General features: G+C 53.0%; 1 protein-coding gene across 3 annotated transcripts in view; it reads left to right on the plus strand.

The window, feature by feature from the left end:
• The first annotated feature begins 11,208 nt into the window (after nt 1-11,208).
• The window catches only part of PLCD1 (phospholipase C delta 1), a 34,054-nt gene continuing 20,485 nt past the window's right edge, over nt 11,209-24,777 (plus strand). For 2 of the 3 annotated variants that reach the window (XM_038755904.1, XM_038755905.1), the window contains exon 1: nt 20,044-20,161. In XM_038755904.1, coding sequence (XP_038611832.1) covers nt 20,062-20,161 — 100 coding nt within the window. In that variant the 5' untranslated portion in view covers nt 20,044-20,061. Of the gene's footprint in view, nt 11,289-20,043; nt 20,162-24,777 lie in introns of those variants that run through there. The other variant, XM_038755906.1, reaches the window with a different exon arrangement.

A 24,777-nucleotide genomic window follows, 5' to 3' on the forward strand; every position in this document is an offset into this window, starting at 1 on the left:
CCTCTGTCTCCATCTTAGACCGCTTAGGTTATGAGCCCCTTGAGGGTCCGAGACCATGTCTAATCCCCATCTCTGCCTACTTTTCCAGTGTTTAGTACATAGGCTCTGTACACAGGTCCTCTTACTTAAAGACCCATTCTCTTATATCCCAAACTTTTTTCTACGAGGCCACACTGCTTCTCCTCCTTCCCTTCTCTTCCTCAAACCCCTCCCTCTTCCACCCCCTTTCCTCTTTTCCCCATCTCCCTCTTCCTTCACTCCCCTTCCTCTTCCCCCGATAATGATCAACTTAGTAACGATCAGCTATCTCCTCCATCTAAGCCGCCTTTAAAGCCACCTCCTCCAGGAGACCTTCCTTGATTCACCCCCTCTTTTCTGTTTTTGGGCATCCAGTTGGCCACCCCAGTATTTGTATGCCTCACCTGATTTTTATTTTTATTGAGCATTTATTCTGTACCAGCCACTGGGCTAGGTACCAGAGAATCTGATTGATTTATTTGCCCCACCTCAACCCCACAACACTTATGTACATATCATTAAATCACGTATTTTAAATTATATTTTTATATTAAGGTCTGTCTCCTCCTCTAGACTGTAAGCTCATTGTGGACAGTTAACATGACTGCCAACTCTGTTGTATTGTACTTTCCCAAGTGCTTAGTATAATAATAATAATAATAATAATAATAATAATAATGGTATTTGTTAAGCTCTTACTATGTGAAAAGCACTGTTCTAAGCACTGGGGGGATACAAGGTGATCAGGTTGTTGCACGTGAGGCTCACAATCTTAATTCCCATTTTACAGATGAGGTAACTGAGGCCCAGAGAAGTTAAGTGACTTGCTCAAAGTCACACAGCCAAGTGGCAGAGTTGAGATTAGAACCCATGACCTCTGACTCCCAAGCCTGTGCTCTTTCCACTGAGCCACACTGCTTCCCCATATAGTATAATAATAATAATAGTAATAATGAGGGCATTTATTAAGTGCTTACTATGTGCAAAGCACTGTTCTAAGAACTGGGGAGGTTACAAGGTGATCAGGTTGTCCCATGTGGGGCTCACAGTCTTAATCCACATTTTATAGATGAGGTAACTGAGACCTAGAGAAGTTAAGTGACTTGCCCAAAGTTACACAGCTGACAAGTGGTGGAACAGGGATTTGAACCCATGACCTCCGTCTCCAAAGCCGTGCTCTTTCCACTGAGCCACGCTGCTTCTCTAGTATAGTGCTCGGCACAAAGTAGGCACTTGATAAATATCATTGATGATGATGACACAGTGTCTGCCCACCTGGGGCTCCAAGTCTAAGAAGGAGGGAGAACAAGGATCTTCTTCCCATTGTACAGAGGAGAAAACAAAGGCCCAGAGAGGTTAAGACACTTGCCTGAAGGCATCCAGCAGGCCTAGATCAAAGCGGAGACCGGAACGCCGGGCTTCTATCTCGCAGTCCCAGCCTCTGTCCACTAGGTGGCGCGAACTCTCTGTTTGTTGATATGCTCGCCCACTTTGGCCACTTCCACTGGTTCCCATAGACCGGTGGTGGTCGGAGCCCTGGGTGTCGGACGGCGGAGAGGTCTGTCTCTCTGTGAAGACAGGGTTTGCACCTCTCTCTCCTCTTACAGCCCTCCGAGAACTCACCATAAAGGTGTGCCCAGACCACAGACCAAGATCAATCCATCCATCCATCAATCAATCAATAGTATTTATTGAGCTCCTACTCTTTGTAGAGCACTCTACTAAGCACTTGGGAGACCACAGTGCAACCGAGTTGGTAGATATGTTCCCTGCCCGCAAGGTGCTCACAGTCTAAAGGGTGGAGATGAACCGGGCATGAAGTTAGCCAGGACCAGTCCCTTCTCCAATGCTTCTTTCGCCTTTTTCCACTGCCTCCCCTCAGCTCCCCCTCCCCCTTCGGGCCAGTGGGAGTTAGGGAGGATCAGTGGGTAGCGCTCAGAAGCCATCGGGACCTATAGCTCCCAGGGAACCTATCTCCGAGGAAGAATTTGCTGTCCCTCACGCCCTCCCTCACAGAGCCGAGCAAAGCTCTAGAGGAGTCCTGCAAACACCACAGGGTCCTGCCCCGGGCCAAACTACTTTCTCTTTCCCATAGTAGCAGGAATAGCATTAATTGAGTGTCTAGTAAATGCATCGCATTGAACTATGCACTTGGAAAGGTGCAACAGAAGTACAGGACATGTTTCCTGACCATCGTGGAGCTTCCAATCTGCAGCGTTCCTGTCGTTGCCGTTCCCTGTCTCCTCACCAGACCAAGTTGGACCAGCCCAGCCCTGAGATGTAAGGGCTTTTGAGCTCTAAAATGCCAGGAGAGAGCAGTCAGAACCAGATGTTTCAGGGAAACCGCTCCTGGCCCCCACCTCCACCCTGCCAGGGATTGTCCAAGAATATCTGGGCTTTGCAATTGGAGAGATTCAGACTAGAGTTAGACTCCTGAGAGCAAGGGTTATGAGACAGTGTGAGGCTCCCCTGGGAAGGGGGGGGGGGGGGATGAACCGGTTGATCTTCTTGTATCCCTCCCAGTCCCGCAGCTACTGGGTGGTCGTTGGGGAAGCAGTGCCCTAGAGAGCTGTGAGGGGGAACCAGACGGGATCAGGCGGCCCTGGCCGACCACGGCTCTTACTTCCCTTCCTCTGCTCTGCTTGGCCCAACTGGTTAATTTGTCAGAGGGATAATTTACTAACTACAAAACGGAGGGGCAGAAAGGGTTCCTGCCCTTGTCCATCCCTCTTGGGTCCTGGCCCAGAGGGGTCCTGAGGACGGGGCAGGGAGGGGTGAGCGAGGGGCGGGACGAGGGGCTCGAGGGTGGGTCCCTCGAGGGCTCATCTATCCGTCGGTACGTCGGTCCGGACTGGTCCTCGCTCGCCGGGGGGCCATTTTTCGGGGCTGACGCAGGGTCCCCACCCTCGCCTCGATCGCGGTGCCAACTCCTGACACGCCAAGCTTCTTCCCTTTCGGTGACTCAGCGGGGAGCTTTCCCCCGGGGCCGGGCGGGGCTGCCAAAGGCACCGCAGAGTCCAGCGAAGAGGGGAGCTGACCCACGGGAGCGGCTTCCCACAGAAACCCAATCTGGCCCCGGTCCCGGCTCCGGTCGCTGGCCAAGCAGCTAGAGGCTAGGGAAGGCCCTCTGTCCGCATCCCTCAGGCGGGAGAGAAGGAGATGGGGGCGGGGGAGAACGAGGGAGTAGGGAGAAGGGGGGGAAAGGAGGGGAAGGGAAAAGGGGGAGGAGGAAGAAGGGGAAAGAGAAGGGAGAAGGGGAGAGAGGGAGGGGAGAGAAGGGGAAAGAGAGGGGAGAATGGGAGGGGGAGAAGGGGAAAGGAGGGGAAGGGGAAAGGAGGGAAAGGGGAAAGGGGAGGAGGAAGAACGGGAAAGAGAGGGGAGAATGGGAGGGGGAGAAGGGGAAGGGGTAGGAGGAAGAAGGGGAAAGAGAGGAGGGAAGGGGAGGGGGAGAAGGGGGAAAGGTGTGTGTGGTGGGAGAAACAAAGGAGAGAGGGGGAGGGAAGGGAAGGTGGGGAGGCAGGGGAATGGAAGACTGTGCTGAAGCCAATGCACATCCCAAACCAGAAACAGAGCTAAATTTCTGCCGGGGCTTGTCGAATTCTGTCTCAGCCTGGCCCCTCCTGCACCTGGCGATCCGCAAACCGACTCCCCTGGGCAGAGTGGTCCACAGCCTGTTTGCCCTGGGCCCAGTAAACCGCGGCCTACAGAAACATTGTCACTGGTAGAGGCAGAAACGTCCTGGTTCCGTCTGTCTTCATCAACCATGAAGGGGAAACGTCCATGAACATCAGTGAGCCCTGGCACCTCTACCCCAATCAGGGCTCCTGCTTTCCAGTGCCCAGGCCAGTTGTGCTCTGGGACCTCGCCAGAGGGCCAGGGCGCTGGCCACGGTGGACAGGGCTGGCCGTGGGGCTGGGTGCTGGCCATGGGGGGAGGGATCTGGTCTCAAGGGGCAGAGTGGGATGCTGGCCACAGAGGGCAGGACTGACCATGACCACAGGGATTAAGACTGACTGAAACATTTCCCTTTTTTCTGGCTCACCGACCCTAATCCACAGACCCCACCCAAGGATCATGCCAGGAGGCACACGGCGGGGGACAACTGACTCCAGCGGCAGCCCACTGTACCCCGTCAGCCTTCAATCTCTCATCGCATCCTGGCTGGATTACTGCATCTGCCTCCTCTCTGATCTCCCATCCTCCTGTCTCTCCCCACTTCAATCTATACTTCACACTGCTGCCCAGATCATCTTTGTGCAGAGATGCTCTGGGCATGTTACTGCCCTCCTCAAAAATCTCCAGTAGCTGCCAATCAACCTACGCATCAGGCAAAAACTCTTTACTCTCGGTTTCAAGGCTCTCCATCACTTCGCCCCCTCCTACCTCACCTCCCTTCTTTCCTTCTACAGCCCAGCCCGCACCCTCCGCTCCTCTGCTGCTAACCTCTTCAATGTGCCTCGTTCTCGCCTGTCCTGTTGTCGACCCCCGTCCCACGTCCTCCCCCTGGCCTGGAATGCCCTCCCTCCGCACATCTGCCAAGCTATCTCTCTTCCTCCCTTCATAGCCCTACTGAGAGCTCACCTCCTCCAGGAGGCCTTCCCAGACTGAGCCCCCTCTTTTTCTCCCCCTCCTCCCCTTCCCCATCCCCCCGCCTTACCTCCTTCCCCTCCCCATAGCTCCTGTATATATGTTTGTACATATTTATTACTCTATTTATTTTACTTGTACATATTTACTATTGTATTTATTTTATTTTGTTAATATGTTTTGTTTTGTTGTCTGTCTCCCCCTTCTAGACTGTGAGCCCGCTGTTGGGTAGGGACCGTCTATATATGTTGCCAACTTGTACTTCCCAAGCGCTTAGTACAGTGCTCTGCACACAGTAAGCACTCAATAAATATGATTGAATGAATGAATGAATGAATGAATGAATACGATTGAATAAATGAACCCCCACAACCTGCTGGGCCCCTTGGCATTAAGGAACCTCATAAAAATGAAGGCAAATATTGTGTCTAGTGAGCTGAGTCACAAGATTCCTGAGAGCAGTAGAACCGGCCTGAACCCTCCCTCTGGGCTCCTTGGCCATCCCCCTTCACTGGTCTTTCACCTTCTCAACCTCCTGGTGTGGCCCAGAACCTCAGATCAGGAAAGCCGGGAGCAGGGGCGTTTGGAGGTCTAGGGAACCAGACCCCTGGGGACCCTCCGACAGGGCTGGTCAGTGAGGGCCCCCCCGCCAACCCATTGTGCTATGGGGAGAGCAAGGACATCGACATCTCTGATGGTGGTAAAGGGGAGACCCTGGACTCTCTCATCTCGGGGCACTCCCTAGGACAATGGGAGAGAGGTCAGGAGGCTGGAGCCTCTGAAGAGTTCAGGCTGGCAAGGCTCTCTCTGCTAGACAGGGATGCTGCCTGGTAGGGCAGGTCCAGGCTGGTATCAGCAGACATGACCAGCCCTGCTCCTGTTCAGCACAAAGTGTTATTTTGGAGCTGTGAGTGGGGCCTACAGCCAGAAGAAGCCAAGGGTAGGATCAGCAGCAGAGAAGCAGCGTGGCTCACTGGAAAGAGCATGGGCTTTGGAGTCAGAGTTCAAATCCCGGCTCTGCCAATTGTCAGCTGTGTGACCTTGGGCAAGTCACTTAACTTCGCTGTGCCTCAGTTACCTCATCTGTAAAATGAGGGTTAAGACTGTGAGCTCCACGTGAGACACCCTGATCACCTTGTATCCCCCCCCCAGTGCTTAAAACAGTGCTTTGCACATAGTAAGCCCCACAGCACTTAGGTCCATATCCACAGTTTATTTTGTCATCTGTCTCCCTTACTAAGCTATAAGCTCATTGTGGACAGGGAACATGTCTACCAACACTATACTGTACTATTTGAAGCAATTAATACCGTTCTCTTCACTCAGTAAGCATTCAATAAATATGATTGATAGATTGATTGAAACTGCAGCAGGAAGGATTTCGGTTACACACAAGGAAGAATCTCTCCACCACTGGGGAATTCTGCCGGGCCTGGGGAAAGTGAGAGAGAGGGAGAGTTCACCACCTATAGAGTGTTACAAAGATAAGCAGACACCATCTGCCCTGGTAGATGCTTACCCTTGTGAAGGCAGGAGGCTGGACTCGATTGTATCTGCAAGCCCCACCCAGCTCCAGGACTCTCTGGAAAATCTGTGCACAGAAATGTTGAGTATCTGTGGTGGGGTGTGCCACTGTCCTCTCTCCCCCTTGCCCCCCACCCCCCGCTTCCTTTTCCGTGTTCCCTTCACCAGATCATGGGGTGTGGTTCGGGCAGGGGGATGCAAGGGGGTGAGCTCCCCCAGCCTCACTGAACAGTCTGCGACTCACTGGCCCGCAAACAGCAAATGTGTTCCTGCCCAGGGAGGGAAGGGGCTGGGTGGTGACCTCAGGACAGAGCAAAGGGGGATGAGGGGGGGCACTGGGGCAGAGCAGGGAGCGAAGGGTGGGACACTGGAGTAGAGCACAGAGCAGCTGGGTGAGGACTCCAGAGCAGGTTTTCTGGCAAAAGCAGCAAGTTTGATGAGACTGTCCATCTGTCTGTACTTCCATCACCAACCTGTCCTGAACCCCCTGGGGACATAGTCCTTCACTGGCAGTGTGGGAGACAAGACAAGGACTCTGCCCTAAAGGGGCTGCCAATCTGATGGAAAAACAGGACTTATTCTCTCTTTCTCTCTGTTGGGTGTTGGGGAAGGACATAGGGAGGAGGAGGAGATATGGACCCTGTCATCCTGAGAATTACTTCCCCCCCAGCTCCCTCCTGTGGTATTGTGGTGTTTATTAAATGCTTTCTGTGTGCGAAGTATTGTACTAATAGCCAGGGTAGATACAAGATAACAGGTCCCACGTGAGGTTCATAGTCTACGTATGAGGGAGAACGGGTATTGAATCCCCATTTTGCAGATGAGGGAACTGAGGCACAGGGAAGTCAAGTGACTTTTCCAGGGTCACATAGCAGGTGCATGGTGGAGCTGGAATTAGAACCCAGGTTCTCTGACTCCCAGGCCTGGGCTGTTACCAATGTGCCATGCTGCTTGTTGCCCTTTCCTTGCATGACTTCTTGTGGGGGCCTCCAACACCCTGTCTCCCCAACTCGTGTGGCAGTCAGACAGCCAGACCCAGGGGTCAGGGCAGGCCACTGTGGGGTGAACAGAAGTGGGGGTGAGGGACCCCCACTTCCAGCATTCTCTTCTCCATCATAGTAAGGCCAGGGATGGGGGGGTCTCCTATCTCCCTCCCCTTGTTCAGGTGGAGAGGGTGACCCTGACCCCACTGGACTATGTGTCCCCCATTCAAGGCCCCACCTAAGCGTGTTTCAGCCAGGCAGCTTCTGAGGGTGAGTGGAGTAGAGCATCTTATGCCAGCCCTTGTCTCAGGGCTGGTCCCCATGTCCACAGCAGCGGTACATGGAGAGTAGTGCATACCTGGGGAAGCAGGAAGCAGCGGGGTAGAGAGTTCACTCCTCTGCCGGCTACAACCTGTCCAGCCCCCACCTTCCTGCTCCCCAGCCACCCATCCTCCACCCGTCCAAGCACCAAGTTTTTTTTTTTTTTTTATGGTATTTGTTAAGCACTTACTATGTATCAGGCACTATTAGAGAAGCAGTGTGGCATAGTGGGAAGAGCATGGGCTTGGGAGTCAGAGATTGTGGGTTCTAATTCCGGCTCTGCCACTTATCAGTTGTGTGACTTTGGGCAAGTCACTTAACTTCTCTGTGCCTCAGTTACCTCATCTGTAAAATGGGGATTAAGACTGTGAGCCCCACGTGGGACAACCTGATTACCTTGTATCTACCCTGGAGCTTAGAACAGTCCTTGGCACATAGTAAGCGCTTAACAAATATCATTATTATTATTATTCTAAGTGCTGGCATAGATACAAGATAATTGGGTTGGACACAATCCCTGTCCTACTTAGGGCTCACAGTCTTAATCCCCACTTTGCAGATGAGGGAACTGAGGCACAGAGAAATTAAGTGACTTTGCCTACGATCGCACAGCAGACAAGTGGCAGAGCAGGGATTAGAATGCAGGTCCTTCTAGACTCGCAGGCCCGGGCTCTATCCACTATACCATGCTGCTCCTGTGATCTGATCTGATCTGGGCGAGCCACAGAGACAGGCAGAGGATACTGAAATCCATCAGGCCTCCATGGGAGAGGTCACCAGGGCCAGCCCCCTGCCTCCATGCAGCATCAGCCCGACAACATCCCAGCGGAGAGTCTTTACCATCTTTCTAATCCACTTCAAATCCCTCCGACTGCAATGCCACCCTGTGCCCTCAGTGGAGATGGAGCCCCGCTGGACCAGGGAGGATATGCCCATCTCCCGCAGATCCTCTTCCCTTGACGGAGAAAGAGGTGGGGTCGCCATCCACGGGTCCGTGTGAGAGAACCCCCTCTGTCTGTCCGGCAGTTTCCTCCTGGCCCAGATTGGGAACCGCAGAGAAAAGACGACAACCGCCCCTCGGAGAGCTCCGCTTCCCTCCTGTAGAGGTCGCACACCGTCAACACACCGCGGTTCTTAGCAAGGTATCGTAAACCCGGGCATACCGAGTTCCAGTTCCACTTCTACCCCTTCAAGTGCTGTGTGACCTAAGGGGAGTTACACAACCTCTCTGGGCCTCCCTCTTCCTCCCCTGTAAAAGAGAGGCTCGCCATGCCCGACCACCTGCTGCGGGGAAGCGCGATGAGCAAACCCTGCTGCACCTTGCGGAGGAATGGGTTGTAACAATGAATCACACACAATTAGTTTGAGAGGAGGGGTGAGGGTGAGGCGGAGCAGCCACTGGGCCCAAACCTCAACCTGATAAAGGTTTGGGGAAGCGCTTGGTCTAATGGGTAGAACACGGGCCTGGGAGTCAGAAGAACCTGGCTTTTAATCCCTGTTCCACCTCTTGTCTGCAATATGACCTTGGGCAACTCCACTTCTTTGTGCCTCAATGACTTCATCTGTAAAATGGGGATTAAAACTGTGAGCCCCATATGGAACACGGACTGTATCCAACCCAATTACCTTGTACCTACCCAGTGCTTAATACAGGGCGTGGCACATGGTAAGTGCTTCACAAATACCACAATCATCGTTATTATTATTATTATCTGTGCATTTCCATTAGCCAGGCTTTTTGAGGAGGAGCAGAGGGGCTGGTGAGCCCCGTCTGTCTACTCTGCATTGTGGGGAAGGGGAGGTGGGCCCCCTCTGATCTCGCCCCAATACTTTCTGCCTCAGAGGGTAGGGCAGAATGGTGAAGCGGGAGACTGGAAGAAAACACAACCACAAGGACAGTCAAGTCTCTATCATCCACCCACAGATAATGCAAAAAACAGATAATTCAAAGTAGGGCTGGTCACTTAAGTACTGGCTAGATGATACAGGGGCACCAGTTCTCCAGGGCCCCTCTGTGAGGTGGAGGGAGGGGGACCCTAGATCTGTGAGACCTACAAGAGGACCACTTGCTGCTTTATTATTATTATAACAGTAATAGTAATAATAATGGAATGTATTAAGCACTTACTATGTACAAAGCACTGTGGGATTTGTTAATCACTTACTATCTGCCAAGCACTGTACTGAGCGCTGGGGTAGATACAAGATAATCAGGTCCCCCAATGGGCTCACAGTCCAAATGGGAGGGAGAACTCGTGTTGAATCCCCATTTTTACAGATGAGAGAATTGAGACATAGAGAAGTTAAGTGACTTGCCCAAAATCACACAGCAGGTTTGTGGTGGAGCCAATATTTGTTAAGTGCTTAGAACAGTGCTTGGCACATAGTAAGCGCTCAATAAATATGATTGATTGATGGATTACTATGTGTCAAGCCCCGTACTAAAAACACTAGGGTAGATACAAGTTAGTCAGGTAAGGTACGGGCCTTGTTTTATGAGGGAGGGGTTCACAGTCTAAGTAGGAGGGAGAATCCCCATTTTGCAATTGAGGAAACAGAGGCACAGATAAGTGAAACGGTTTATCCAAGGTCACACAGCTGCAAGTGGCAGAGTGTGGATTAGAACCCAGGTCCTCTGACTCCCAGGCCCGGGCTCTTTTTCACTAAGCCATGCTGCTTTTCAGCCTGCCTTGTGAGGAAGCGAGGAAGGGAAGGGAGGCTGCCACTTCAGATGACCTTCAGTAGCTAATAATAATAATAATCATAACTGCGCTATCTGTTAAGCACTAGAAGCTAGGCACTGTATTACGGGCTGGGGAGAATACAAGCAAATAGGGTTGGACACAGTCCCTGTCCCACATGGGGCTCACAGTCATAATCCCCATTTTACAGTTGAGGTAACTGAGGCCCAGAGGAGTGATGTAACTTGCTCAAAGGCACACGGCAGACAAGTGGTGGAGCAGGAATTAGAACCAGGGCCCTTCTGATTCCCAGATCCGTGTTCTATCCACTAGTCCACGAGGCTGCTGCGGATAAGCCACCAAATGGGATAACTGGGGCCGATCATGGAGAGGGAACGGAAGGAAGGTTTCTGCTCTTCGAAGAGCTGGGAGAGGAATCGTGGTTAGAGGACGAAGCCCAGAGGGGGACAGGAAGGTCAGCAGCAGTGAGGGGGAAGTAGGAGCCGGGCCCGTGGTCTGCGGGGCGGGCGGGGGCGGGGCTGGCAGGGGCGGGCAAGGCCTGGCAGGGACTCCGGGCCAGGCGTTGCCCCGCTCCCCTGGCAGCCCCACGCGGTAATGAAAGGCTCAGTGTGGTCTGGTGGTTTGGGCGGGGTTGGGAGGTGGGGGACGAGGGAGAGTCCGTCTGTGGCCGGCAGCGGCGGGGCTATTCCCGGCTCCCTTTCCAGCTCGGGCCCGGGGGCGGGGAAAGGGTGGGGGGCGGGAGAAAATTTGAGTCTCCTCCCCAGCCCCCCGCCTCAGCTCCTTCCTGTCGGGGACCGTTGACTGGCGGGCAGGGGAAGGAGAAACGGCACACCCAATGAACACAGACAGACACACACATACAAACACATACACAGACACACACACTCAAAAAAAAAAAACCAGGCACACGTAAACTTAGACATACAGACATAACCAGAGACACCCTCCTGGGGGCGGGGCGGGGCCCGGGGAGGAATGATGGGAGGGGGCCAGGGCCGGGCGCGGTGGATGAGTCCCGCAAAGAGCCCCGCCCCCGGCTCCTGCCCCTCCCCGGACCGGGCCGGCCATCTGGGCTCGCCCGCTGACATCTGTCCCGGAGCTCGGAGCGGCCCGTCCAGGATGGACACCAGCCGGGACTTGTTGGCGTTGCACGGTGAGCGCCGGCCCTCGCCCCTCGCCCCTCGTCCCCTCCCCTTCCGCTAACTTCGGGGCCCCTGGAAGGGGCGCGGGGATCGGGGGCGGGGAGGGGACAGCGCGCTCCAGATGGGCTTGTCCCGTCCCGGAGCTCCGGGCCCAACCCGGGGAAACAGGCGCTCTGCCCGGAAAAATGTCCAAGGGATACCAACCGGGCGCGGAGAGGGAGAGCCGCCCGCCTGGGCCAGCTGGGAAGGACTCAAGAGCCCCCCAACCCCTTCCCCACTGGGTCCGCAGAGCTGGGGCGAGGAGCTGGGGAGGGGGCGCGGCCGGGGGAATCTCTGGGCTCAGGCTGCCTGTCCCGGAGCAGGGTCAGGCCTGGGAAACTGTGCCTCAAACCCGGAGAAACAGCTCTCTGCGATCTTGCGTTGGGGAGAGGCGAAAGAGGGTCCCCCAGACGGCCACCCCCTCCCAAACCGGGCAGGGCTCCCGACAGCCACCCCCGCGGCTCTGACCATTCACAAGGGCAGATAACCGGAGCGGGTCCTTCAAACAATCAATCAGTGGTGTTTATTGAGCACTACTGTGTGCAGAGCATCGAACTGAGTGCCCGGGAGAGCACAATGTATCAGAGTTGGTAGACAAGGGGATGAAGACTGTGAGACCCATGAGGAATGGGGACAGCGTCCAATCTGATTAACTTGGATCTACCCCAGTGCTTAGAACAGTGCTTGACACATAGTAAGCCCTGTTAATTATTATTATAACAGTCTAAAGGGGCAAATGGGACGTGGTGGCGCCCGGTGGGAGCCCGACGGGCAGAGAGTGAGGGCTGGAGGTGGGCAGGTGGGCCAGTACCCATTGCTCACCCAGCAGTCCTGTCCCTACTGCCTGGGATTTCTAGAGCTAGAGGCTACTTGGACTCCAATTCCCCGTAGCCCCCCAGAGGCAGCCTATAACTAGCATCCCCTGGCTCCCTGCAGCCCCTTGTGCTCAGTTCCAGGTTTGGGTAGGAGGGGCTGCTGCATGAGTGGGACATTTCAGGCCTAGAGACCCTTCCCCACTGCCCACTGTAAGTGGGGGAGGGGAGGCCCCAGGGCCCACCAAACCTTTTTGACCTGGTCAGAGCAGACCCTAGAATTGTCTGGAGCCCATGCAGGGCTGGGATCTGGGAGAAAAGCTGGGAGAATCCTGGAAAAAGCTTCTGGGGATCTGGGAGAAAAGATGGGAGAATCCTGGAAAAAACACAGCCCTGGATCACCCACCTAAGCCATGCAGTGTCCCCAGATAATCCAGTCTTCTTTGTGGATCATGGTCTCTGCAGAGTCCAGAAGCCTGAGGCTCTATGTCCTAGGCAACTCTGAGCTTCAACCAACTCTATTATATTAGGCTCTCCCCAGCACTTAGTATAATGCTCTGCACATGGTAAGTGCTCAATAAATAGCGTTGATTGACTGCTAGGCAGGGACCAGGGGACATGCACGCCCAGAGAACTCGTTGGAGAGAACACCGCCAGAGGGCTGGTAGGAAGCAGAGCACGGGCTTGGGAGTCAGAGTACGTGGGTTCTAATCCCAGTTCTGCCACTTGTCTGCTGTGTGACCTTGGACCTGTGTCTCAGTTACCTCATCTGTAAAATGGGGATTAAGACTATGAGCCCCATGTGGGACAGGGACTGTATCCAATCTGACTAGTTTGGGTCTACCCCAGTGCTTAGAACAGTGCTTGGCACAAAGTAAGCACTTAACAAATTCCATAATAACAATAATTATTATTATTAGGAAATCAGTCAATGGTATTTATTGAGCGCTTACCATGTGCAAGGTACTATACTGAACTCTTGAGAGAATATGATACAATAAACTTAGCAGACATGGTCCCTACCCACAATGAGCCTACAGTCTAGAGGGAAATAGGACTCATTAATAGTATTTAGTGAGCACTTACCATGTACAAAGCACTGTTCTAAGCGCTTGGAAATGTACAGTAAGGTAGGGGTGGGAGGCAAGACTAGAGACAGTCTAGAGGGAAAGGCAAACAATAAAATAAATTGTCAACAGCAAAAACAGCAGAGTGTAAGTATATAGATGTAAACTGTGGGGATGAAGGTGAGATGAAGATTAAGTACTTAAGGGGTCCAGATCTGAGCGCTTAAGTAATGCAGAAGGGTCAACAGGTAGGAGGAATAAGGGCTTAGTCAGGGAAGACTTCTTGGAGGAGATGGGATTTTTAGGAGGGCTTTGAAGTGGGGAGAGTGGTGATCCGCTTGTTGTGAAGAGGGAGGGAGTTCCAGGCCAGAGAGAGGACATGGGCGAGGGGGTCAGCTACAACATAGACGAGATCAAGATATAGAGAGTAGGTTGGCATTAGAGGAGCAAAGTGTGCAGGCTGGGTTACAGTAGGAAATCATAGAGGTAATGTAGGAGGGGGCAAGGTGATTGAGGGCTTTAAAGCTGATGGTATGGCGCTTCTGTTTAATGCAGAGGTGGATAGGAATGATGTGAATTCCCATTAATTAATTAATTAATCATCATTAATTAATGATGTGAATATAGCTATAATTCTACTTATTCTGATGGTTTTGACACCTGTCTACGTTTTGTTTTGTTGTCTGTCTCCCCCTTCTAGACTGTGAGCCCGTTGTTGGGTAGGGACCGTCTCTATACGTTGACAACTTGTACTTCTCAAGCGCTTAGTACAGTGCTCTTCACACAGTAAGCGCTCAATAAATACGATTGAATGAATGAATGAATGGGAAACCTCTGGAGGTTCTTGAGGATTTGGGAGTTGGGGATGGAAAAGGGTTTTTTTTTTTCTTTTAGAAAAATGATCCGGGCAGCAGAGGGAAGTAAGGCCTGGAGAGAGGAGAGACAGGGGGCACGGAGGTCAGCGAGGAGGCTGATGCAGTAGTCAAACCTGGATCAGGGCAGTAGCAGTTTGGATGGAGAGGAAGGAGCTGATTGTACAGATGCTGTGAGGGGGCTGGCTGGGGAGAGCGTCCCCCACCCTCCGAGGGCTGGCCCGGGAGACCTGGCGGCTGCGGGGCGGAGGGATGCGGGACCTAGGGCGGAGAGGCGGGAAGGTGCGGCTGTGAGGTCTGCCCCGGCGCCCAAGGTCTGGGCTGCGTCCTGGACGCCCGAAGTCCGGAGCGCGGGGTTGGCTGCGGTCGGCGGCGCTGGGGGAACGTCTGCCGCCCCCTGCGGGCCGCCGGAGGGATCGCTCCCGGCCCGGCCGGTTTCTCCGCGGGCTGGAGGAGGGGGGCTGCCTTACGGTGGGCAGGCGGGGGGCCGGGCTGGGGGCTGGAAAAGCGCCCTCCGTTGCCTGGGGAACCCTTGCCGGACAGTGCTGACGCTGTCAAATGACTGCGGTGAATAGCCTGGTACAGAGAAGTTATGTGACTTGACCAGTCACACAGCAGGCAAAGGGCAGAACTGTCTTCTAATCCCGGCTCTTCCATTTACCTCCTTTGCGAACTTGGGCAAGTCAGTTAACTTCTCTTTGCCTCAGTTTCCTCAACTGTAAAATTGGGGATTCGATACCCATTCTCCCTCCTACTCAGACTGTGACCCTCATGAGGGACAGGGACTGTGTTAGACCTGATTGATTTGTACCTGCCCCAGTGCTTAGAATCGTACTTGACACATAGTAAATGCTTGTCAGACAAGCCTGGAGGGGTGCTTGGTGGTTTACAGGGCTGGCCAGCGTTGTGGGGCAGAGAAAGACAGAAGGAGGAAGAACAGACATGGTCCCTGTTCTCAGGGAGCTGTCAGCCCCCTCCAATGGTCAAGCAGTCTTCTGGGCCAGCTCTGAGCTGGACACCGGGATTGGCACCACAACGGGGAAAGGGCAGAGGGATGAGCCCCTAGAGGAGGGAGGCCAGGGGATTGTCAGTGGGCACTTGGTGGGCCCTTAGTGGGCACTTGGACATGGGGCAGGGGTGAGAGAGGGTGGTTGATGCAGGTGCCAAAGTCTCCAATCACTCTGCCCATCAATGTTATTTACTGGGCACCTACAGCTTGCGGGGCAAAGTACCAAGAGCTTGACAGAGAACGCCAGAAGCAGAAAACAGTCTCTGCCCCCATGAGTCAGTCAGTCAGCCAATCAGTCAATCATATTTATCGAGAACTTATCGTGAGCAGAGTACTGTACTAAGCACTTGGGAGTGTAGAGTATAACCACATAATGATGCATTCCCTTCCCACAATGAGCTTAAAGTCTAGAGGGCTTACAGGAGGCTTACAATTGAGTGGGGGAGGCAGGCGGGCACATACAATTTACAGGCAGAAGGAGTGGGAGAGAGATCCCAGCTAGTGCAGGGAGTATGAGGTCCCATGTGTGTCAGGGTGGAATGGCTGAGCCAGAGGTAATAATAAATAATAATAATTGTGGTATTTGTTAAAAGCTTACTACATGCCAAGCACTGTAAATAATAATAATAATGATGATGATGGCAGTTAAGTGCTTACTAGGTACAAAGCACTGTTCTGAGCGCTGGGGGAGATACAGGTGATCATGTTGTCCACATGGGGCTCACAGTCTTAATTCCCATTTTCCAGATGAGGTAACTGAGGCACAGAGAAGTGAAGTGACTTGCCCAAAGTCACACAGCTGACAAGCAGTGGAGCTGGAATTTGAACCCATGACCTCTGACTCCCAAGCCCGTGCTCTTTCCACTGAGCCACGCTGCTCACTGGGGCAGATACAAGATAATCAAGTCCCATTTGGGGCCCACAGTCTAAGTAGGAGGGAGAACAGGTGATGAAACCCCGTTTTGCAGGTGAGACCCAGAGAAGTTAAGTGACTTTCCCAAGGTCACAAAGCATCTAAGTAGCAGAGCTTCTATTAGAACCAAAGTCCTCTGACTCCTAGGCCCGTGCTCTTTCTGCTAAGCCATGCTGCTTCCCGGAATCACATGTCCATTTGGATCCATATCTGGTCCTAGATGCCCAGGGAGCTATTGGGATTAATCAGGAAAGGCCTCCTGGAGGAGATGGGGTCCAGGGGGTTTTAAACAAGGTGACTGGTTTGTGGGGGGTTTGACTATAGACTGTAAGCTTGTTGTGGACAGGGAATGTGTCTGTTGATAATAATGTTGGTATTTGTTAAGTGCTACTCTGTGTCAAGCACTATTCTAAGTGCTGCTGTAGATACAAGTTAATTGGGTTGGACATTGTCCCTTTCTCACATGGGCCTTAATTTCCATTTTACAAATGAGGTAACTGAAGCACAAAGAAGTTAAGTGCCTTATCCAAGGTCACATAGCAGACAAGTGGCAGAGCCAGGATTAGATCCCAGGTCCTTCTGACTTCCAAACCCGTGATCTACCCATGAGGCCATGCTGCTTCTCATTGTCTATTGCTGATTCTCATTGTTTCCCAAGCACTTAGAACAGTGCTCTGCACCGAGTAAGTGCTCAATAAATACGATTGACAGACTGACTGACTGAATGATGGAGAGCAAGGGGCTGGACAGATGGGATTGTGATGTGCAGACTGAGGGAGGGGCTGGGAACCCAGGTGAACCCTGCCCAGGGGATGTGCAGGGTCACAAAGTTCTGTGATGTGGACTTGTGCCCGCATACCGCTTCATGGCAGGGTGCTGCTGGACACTGCCCTGGGTGGAGCACCAGCAGCGGGCAATTGGGTCATGTGACAGCCCAAAACCCCCAGCAAAGCCGCTGGTGTGTGCTGCACGACCGGCTCAGCATGGTGACTGGACAGAGCTGGGGGCCAGAGCTGGGGTTGGGCAGGCTCAAAGGCCTTTAGGCAGCAGGGGCAGGAGGGATGAACCCTTGCCAGTGGGCCTGGGAGCCCCACCAATCCCCAGAGTTGAAGAGATGCCCGGAGCCCTGGAGTGGAGCCAGCGAGAAAATCACAGGGCCAACACAGAGGGAGGAGCCGCCATTGGTTGCTTTGAAGGAGGGGGGACAGGAGGGGTGTTCTGGGCCATGTCCAAGCCAGCCCTTGGCCGAGATGGAGAACTCAGGGCTCTGCAGCTCTCCCAGGCAGAGAGGGAGGAAATCATGCCGCTTGACAGTAGGAGGAACTGAGATTAGACTCAAGCAATCCCAGACAGAGACGGTGGCCAGGGGAAACTGTAAGATTCCTCATTTCTGCGGATCAGCCACCACAGGAGAGCCTCCTGCCTGGGTGGAAGAGGGAGGTCCCATCTGAAGGCAGAGGGGTGAATGGGGTGAGAAGCAGCATGGACTAGTGGATAGAGCATGGGCCTGGGAGTCAAAAGGTCGTGGGTTCTAATCCCAGATCCACCACTTGTCTGCTATGGCTCAGTGGAAAGAGCACGGGCTTTGGAGTCCAAGGTCAGGGGTTCAAATCCCAGCTCTGCCAATTGCCAGCTGTGTGACTTTGGGCAAGTCAGTTCACTTCTCTGGGCCTCAGTTCCCTTATCTGTAAAATGGGGATGAAGACTGTGAGCCCCCCGTGGGACAACCTGATCACCATTTAACCTCCCCAGCGCTTAGAACAGTGCTTTGCTCACAGTAAGCCCTTAGTAAATGCAATAATTATTATTATTCCCCCTCCCCATCCCTCACCTTACCTCCTTCCCCTCCCCATAGCACCTGTACATATGTATATATGTTTGTACATATTTGTTACTCTATTTCTTTTACTTGTACATATTTATTCTATTATTTTATTTTGTTAATATGTTTAGTTTTGTTGTCTGTCTCCCCCTCCTAGACTGTAAACCCGCTGTTGTGTAGGGACCGTCTCTATATGTTGCCAACTTGTACTTCCCAAGCGCTCACCTCCTCCAGGAGGCCTTCCCAGACTGAGCCCCTTCTTTCCTCTCCCCCTCGTCCCCCTCTCCATCCCCCCGTCTTACCTCCTTCCCTTCCCCACAGCACCTGTATATATGTATATATGGTTGTACATATTTATTACTCTATTTATTTATTTATTTATTTATTTTACTTGTACATTTCTATCCTACTTATTTTATTTTGTTGGTATGTTTGGTTCTGTTCTCTGTCTCCCCCTTTTAGACTGTGAGCCCACTGTTGGGTAGGGACTGTCTCTATGTGATGCCAATTTGTACTTCCCAAGCGCTTAGTACAGTGCTCTGCACATAGTAAGCGCTCAATAAATACGATTGATTGATTGATTGATTAGTACAGTGCTCTGCACACAGTAAGCGCTCAATAAATACGATCGAATGAATGAATGAATGCTATGTGACCTTGGGCAAGTCATTTCATTCTTTGGGGCTCAGTTACCTCATCTGTAAAATGAGGACTGTGAGTCCCTGTGTGGGACAGGGACTGTGTCCAACCTGATTACCTTGTATCTACCCAGCGCTCAGTACAGTGCCTGGCACAGTAAGCGCTTAACAAAGACCATTAAAAAAAAAGAACGGGGTGGGTTTGAGATACCTTCTAGGACTGCGATTCTGGGAAGCGGCAGGTACTACAGTGTCCACAAGAGGCCGTTTTCTGCCAGTCCCTTGGGAAGGAGGAAGCGGGCTCTTGAGGCTCTTCTTTCATGGAACTGATTTAGAAACGCTCACCCCTCACCTTCGTGTACAGCGGGCAGTCGGTCGTATTTATTGAGCGCTTACAGGGTGTAGAGCACTGTGCTAAGCGCTTGGGAAAGTACAATATAACAGGTACAGTCCCTGCACACAATGAGCTTACAGTCTAGAGGCAGAGATAGACATTAGTAACATTAATATGAATAAGTAAAATTACAGATATGTACGGAAGTACGAAAGTAAGGCTGGGGAGGGGATGAATAAAGGGAGCAGGTCAGGGTGATTCAGAAGGGAGTAGGAGACGAGGAAAGGAGGGCTTAGTCAGGGAAGGCCTCTTGGAGGAGATGTGCCTTCAGTAGGGCTTTGAAGACGGGGAGAGTCATTGTCTGTCAGATATGAAGAGGGATGGCGTTCCAGGTCAGAGGCTGTAATGTGAGCAAGGGGTTGGCGGTGAGATAGACGAGATCAAGGTACAGTGTGAAGGTTGGGATTATTCATTCTTTGGATCATGTTTATTGGGCACTTACCGTGTGCAGTGTGCAAAGTACTGTACTAAAGAAGTCAGAGGAGCGAAGTGTGCTGGCTGGGTTGTAGGAGAGTAGCGAGGAGAAGTAGGAGGGGACAAGGTGACTAAAGCCGATGGGATGCTTTCGGAGGGACCCGGGCATCCTAGCGGCCCCTCTCCAACCTGACCCGCGGTTGGAAGCCTTAGGAAAAGGGGTTGGCAGCAGCTGCTGGGCCTGGGCGTTAGGCCCATGAAGGCTGGATGTGGGAAAAAATGGGCTGTGTGAATGAATGGAGCCTAGCATTTGCAGCCAGAGGAGGAGGGTCGGGAGCTCTTTGCGGGCAGGGAATGTATCTATTATACAGTACTCTCCCAAGTACTTAATTCAGCGTTCCGCACACAGTAAGCACTCAATAAATACGACTGAGTGAATGAATGAGTGTGTCCGGCGTGGGTAAAAAGTCAGGGAGCGGGGTTGGGCCGCGCGGGGAGCCCAGGCCAGAGCTCGGTCGTTATCAAGTCCGGGCCCCGCCCCCGCCCCCGCCCCCGGCGTCAGGGGTGCATGGACCCGCAGGGGGCGGTAGCGGGCTGCTTAAAACGGGTGGGTCGTGGACCACCCCCGACGGTGGGGATCAGGGGGAGAGCCATGAACTCTGACCTCTTCCCAGCCCCGGGCCCCACTGCCCGCCCCCCCCCCCCCCCGCCCTCCGCGCTCCTCCCCTTTCTTTTCTCGGCCCCGCGCCTCTCGGGCCGGGGTGACGGTTGCGGGGTCGGAGCGGCGGGGCTGTGCGAAGTGCCATGAAGTGCTTGAGGTGGCGGCCCCGGCGGAGCCTGCCGCAGGAGGACGCCCTGCAGCGGCAGAGCCAGGAGGTGGCGAAGCTGAACAGCCAGAGGCTGGGTAAGAACCGGGGCGAGCCCGGGACCCCGCTGCCCCCGCCCTCCCCACGGCCCCGCCGGACCCCCAGACCGGTACGGGGCCGCCGGGAGGACAGAGCCGCTGCCCAGCCCTCGTTGAGACCGGGGCCGGGGCTCTGCCGGGACGGGTCGTCTCAGCCCGAGGCTAGAGGGGAGCGGACCTGCGCCGACCCGCCCGATGGACGGGCATTTGGGAGCGTAGCTCAGTGGAAAGAGCCCGGGCTTTGGAGTCAGAGGTCATGGGTTCAAATCCCTGCTCCTCCAACTCTCAGCTGTGTGACTTGGGGCAAGTCACTTCACTTTTCTGGGCCTCAGTTACCTCCTCTGTAACCTGGGGATTAAGACTGTGAGCCCCACGTGGGACAACCTGATCACCTTGTATCCCCCCCAGCGCTTAGAACAGTGCTTTGCACATAGTAAGCGCTTAATAAATGCCATCATGATTTGGGCAGATGAGAAGCAGCGTGGCCTAGTGGACAGCGCACGGGCCTGGGAGGCAGAGGGACTGGGTTCTAATCCCAGCTCCGACGCTTGTCTGCTGTGTGACATTGGACAAGTCAATTAACTTCTCTGTGCCTCATTTGTAAAATGGGGATTAAGACTGGGAGATCCATGTGGGACATGGATTATGTCCAACCTGATTAGCTTGCATCTTCCCCGGTGGAAAGAGCCCGGGCTTTGGAGTCAGAGGTAATGGGTTCAAATCCCGGTTCCACCACTTGTCAGCTGTGTGACTTTGGGCAAGTCGCTTCACTTCTCTGTGCCTCAGTTCCCTCATCTATAAAAATGGGGATTGAGACTGTGAGCCCCCCGTGGGACAACCTGATCACCTTGTAACCTTCCCAGCGCTTAGAACAGTGCTTTGCACATAGTAAGCGCTTAATAAATGCCATCAATACGATTGATGATGATGATGATCAAAAAACTTAATAAAAGGATAAAAAATAAGTCCTTAGCAATACTATTATTATTATTATTATGTGCTTAGGAAGGAAGAGGGGTGTGCACATATGCACGTTGTCATCCCTCCTCCAACAAGGGGGTCCCATTATAAGAGGGAAAAAGAGAGAACAGATATCTTATCCCCATGTGCAGGTGAGGAAACTGAGACCCAAAGAGATTTCGACGATCATCCGTGGTCGCCCAGCAGGCCGATGGCAGAGCTGGAACTAGAACCTCAGTCTCCTGATTCCCGAGGTCGTGCTTTTTAAATTGTCACGCTGCCTCCCGGTGATAATAACAGTAGTATTTATTAATCAATCAATCGTATTTATTGAGCACTTACTGTGTGCAGAGCACTGTACTAAGCGCTTGGGAAGTACAAGTTGGCAACACATAGAGATGGTTCCTTCCCAACAGTGGGCTCACTCGCGTACTCTGTGCCAAGCACTGTGCTAAACGCTGAGGTAGAGGGTAAATAGATCAGATATCGCCGTGTCCCCCAAAGGGCTCACAGTCCGAGAGAGGGAGACTGGATGTTTAATTCCCATTTTACAGGTGAGGAAACTGAGGCACAGAGAAGTTTGGCCACGGCGTCTGAATGTAAAAATAGTAATTATGATATTTGCTAAGCGCTTGCTATGTGCCAAGCATTGCATGCGGGCGTGTGTCCGTGTGCGCCGTGTGTCGGGGGGGTGGGGGAGGAGGGTGTCGTCGGTCAGCGGGTCTCGTTTCTCCCCGACAGTTGCGTTTTCTTTGGGTCACAGCGGGTCTGGGAAAGGGCAGCTTCCTCACGGAGAGAGTCGCTGCTCGGTTCCTCTTTGGGAAAGGAAGGAGGGAGAGAGGAGCAGACGGAGGGGGCTGACGGAGGGGCTGGGGAACGGAAGGGGGAGGGGCACGAAGGACAGGGAGAAGAAAAGGGGGGAAGGGGGAGATGGGGAAGAGGAAAGGGCAGGGCGGGGGGGAAGGGAGAATCGGGATCCGACTGGCCAGTAATTTTCAGCAGAAAGGGGTGCTGGTCTGTGTGGCTTAATGGAAAGAGCACGGGCTTAGGAGTTAGAGGACATGGGTTTTAATCCCTACTCCGCCAGTTGTCTGCTGCGTGACCTTGGGCAAGCCACTTAACTTCTCTGTGCCTCAGTTACTTCATCTGTAAAATGGGGATTAAAACTGTGAGCACCACGTGGGACAACCCCAGCGCTTAGAACAGTGCTTGGCATATAGTAAGCACCTACGAAATACTAGAATAATAATTATTATCGAAAACGAATCGAAGGCAGAAGAGACCGGAGCGGAGAGGGCCGAAGGAGAGAAAAGGGCCAGGGCATCCGTCCCAAGGCTTCGGGGGAGGGGCTGCGGAGGAGTCGGGGGGGGGGGGAAGGGGGCGGCCCTGCCAGCCGGACTTCTGCCCGGATCCATCAGCCAGGCCGAGCTGCGGCTCACCACCCCCTTCCCCGCCAGGAGAAATCACACCCTGTCCCTCGCCCTCCTCCCCCCAAGGCGCCGGGCCGCTAGCCTTCGGGGCTCCGACGCTGTCCTGGGTGTTTGACCATAGATGAGGGACGCAGCTTGCGGCCTGAGTACTGTGATTATGGTAATTACTGCCGGGCCTGAGCTCCTGAGGGGGCGTGGGGGCCGGGGGCGGGGGCGGGCCGGGGCCAGAGAGCTCGGCCTCCAGGCTGGGGGGCGATGGAGCTCGGTAGTGCCTGGATCTCAGCTCGAGGACTGGTCACTGTTTGCCCCCCATCTGTCTGGGCGAGCTGTGGGAAAGGCCTCAAATAGTATCTGCTCTGGAAGCCCTGAATAGTTCCCACGCGAACCTAGGCTGCCTGGGCAAAGGGTCCAGAAGCAGCGGTCGAGGGTGACCCCCACACGAGGCGAAGCAGGTCATCCTTGGGCCCGTTTCCCCTGCAGCTTCACTCTGGTCTCCAGGAGGACCCTGCAGGGGACCTGTCCTCCCTATAACTATGACATCCGTTAAGCACTTTCTGTGTGTCAAGCACTGTTAAAGAAGCAGCACGGAGAGAGCCCGGAGTCTGGGAAGCGGAAGGACCTGGGTTCTAATGCTGACTCCTCCTTCTGTCTGCTGTTTGACCTTGGGCATGTCACTTACTTCATCTGTGCCTCAGTTGCTTCATCTGTAAAATGGGGATTGAGACTGTGAACTCCACGTGGGACAGGGACAGTATCCAACATGATTTGCTTGTATCCACTCCAGCACATAGTACAGCACCTGGCACACTGTAAGTGCTTAAAAAAAACACAATTATTAATTATTATTATTATTAAGCAGACAATTTTAGACTAAAAGCTCATGTGGGAAGGGATTGTGTCTTTATATTGTTATATTGTACTCTCCCAAGCACTCAGTACAGTGTGCTGCACACAATAAGTGCTAAATAAATGATTGAATGAATGAATGAATTAGCAAGAGATCTATGGTGAGGGTGTAGAAGGCACAATGAGCAAGTTGTCTTGAGAGGAATGAAGAGAGCCAGCTGAGGTGTAGTGGGTGAAGAGAGTGGATAAGTAAGAGGGAGAGACCTGATAGAGTTACTTAAAATCTGAAGTCGGGAGTTTCTGCTTGAGGAAAAGAGAAATGGGCAAACACTGGAGGTTGCTAAGGAGTGGGGAGATGTGGGCAGAATAAGGTTTTAGAAAAATGATCCGGGCAGCAGAGAGCAGTGTGGGGTGGACTCCCTTCTCCTCCTCCTCCTCCCTCCCCCCGCCCCCAGACCCCTCCCTCCAGCCCGGTTCTGAAGGGATGGAAAGTCCCACAGGGCGAATCAAAGGGGATCAGTGTTTAGGACAGAAATCCATCCTTTGAGGAGATCTTGGAGATGAAGAGAGGAGAGGGAGAAGGAGGGGTGTCTCCATTTTCTTTTCTCCCAAGAGTACCTAAAGACAGAGACCAACTGTTCTCTCTCCCCACCCGGCATTCAAGCAGGCCAGACCTAGAGGATTGAAGCTGCAGCAGGAGGAATTGAGGATAGAATGAAAGGAGGACTTTCCAGCAGGGAGGGAGAGGAGATACTCAGCAGGGGTCTGAAGGAAGGAATAGAGTTTTCTTCTTTGGGTCCTGTAGCCTCAGGACCAGGCATTAGGAGTGGGGCTTCATATAGGTAGGGAGATGGATGAAATGACCCCAGAGTTTATCATTCTTTAAGGCATGGGTTTGTGGTTTACGGGTTAACACAACCTACTGGTGACTGGTTGATTCTTCTAGACTGTGGGCCCACTGTTGGGTAGGGACTGTCTCTATATGTTGCCAACTTGTACTTTCCAAGCGCTTAGTACAGTGCTCTGCACACGTAAGCGCTCAATAAATATGATTGATTGATTGATTGATGACCTATCAGTTTCCATTTAACAGAAAAGCAGCATGGTGTAGTGGATAGAGCATGGGCTTGGGAGTCAGAAGGTCATGGGTTCTAATCCTGCCTCTGACGCTTGTCTGCTGTGTGATCTTGGGTAAATCACTTCACTTCCCTCCTCTGTAAAATGGGGATTGAGATTGTGAGCCTCTTCTCCCTCTCGTCCCCTTCTCCATCCCCCCCAACTTACCTCCTTCCCTTCCCCACAGCACCTGTATATATGTATATATGTTTGTACATATTTACTACTGTATTTATTTATTTTACTTGTACATATCTATTCTAT

This window comes from Tachyglossus aculeatus, chromosome 13 (assembly GCF_015852505.1).
Source record: "Tachyglossus aculeatus isolate mTacAcu1 chromosome 13, mTacAcu1.pri, whole genome shotgun sequence".
Taxonomy (NCBI): Eukaryota; Metazoa; Chordata; class Mammalia; order Monotremata; family Tachyglossidae; genus Tachyglossus; species Tachyglossus aculeatus.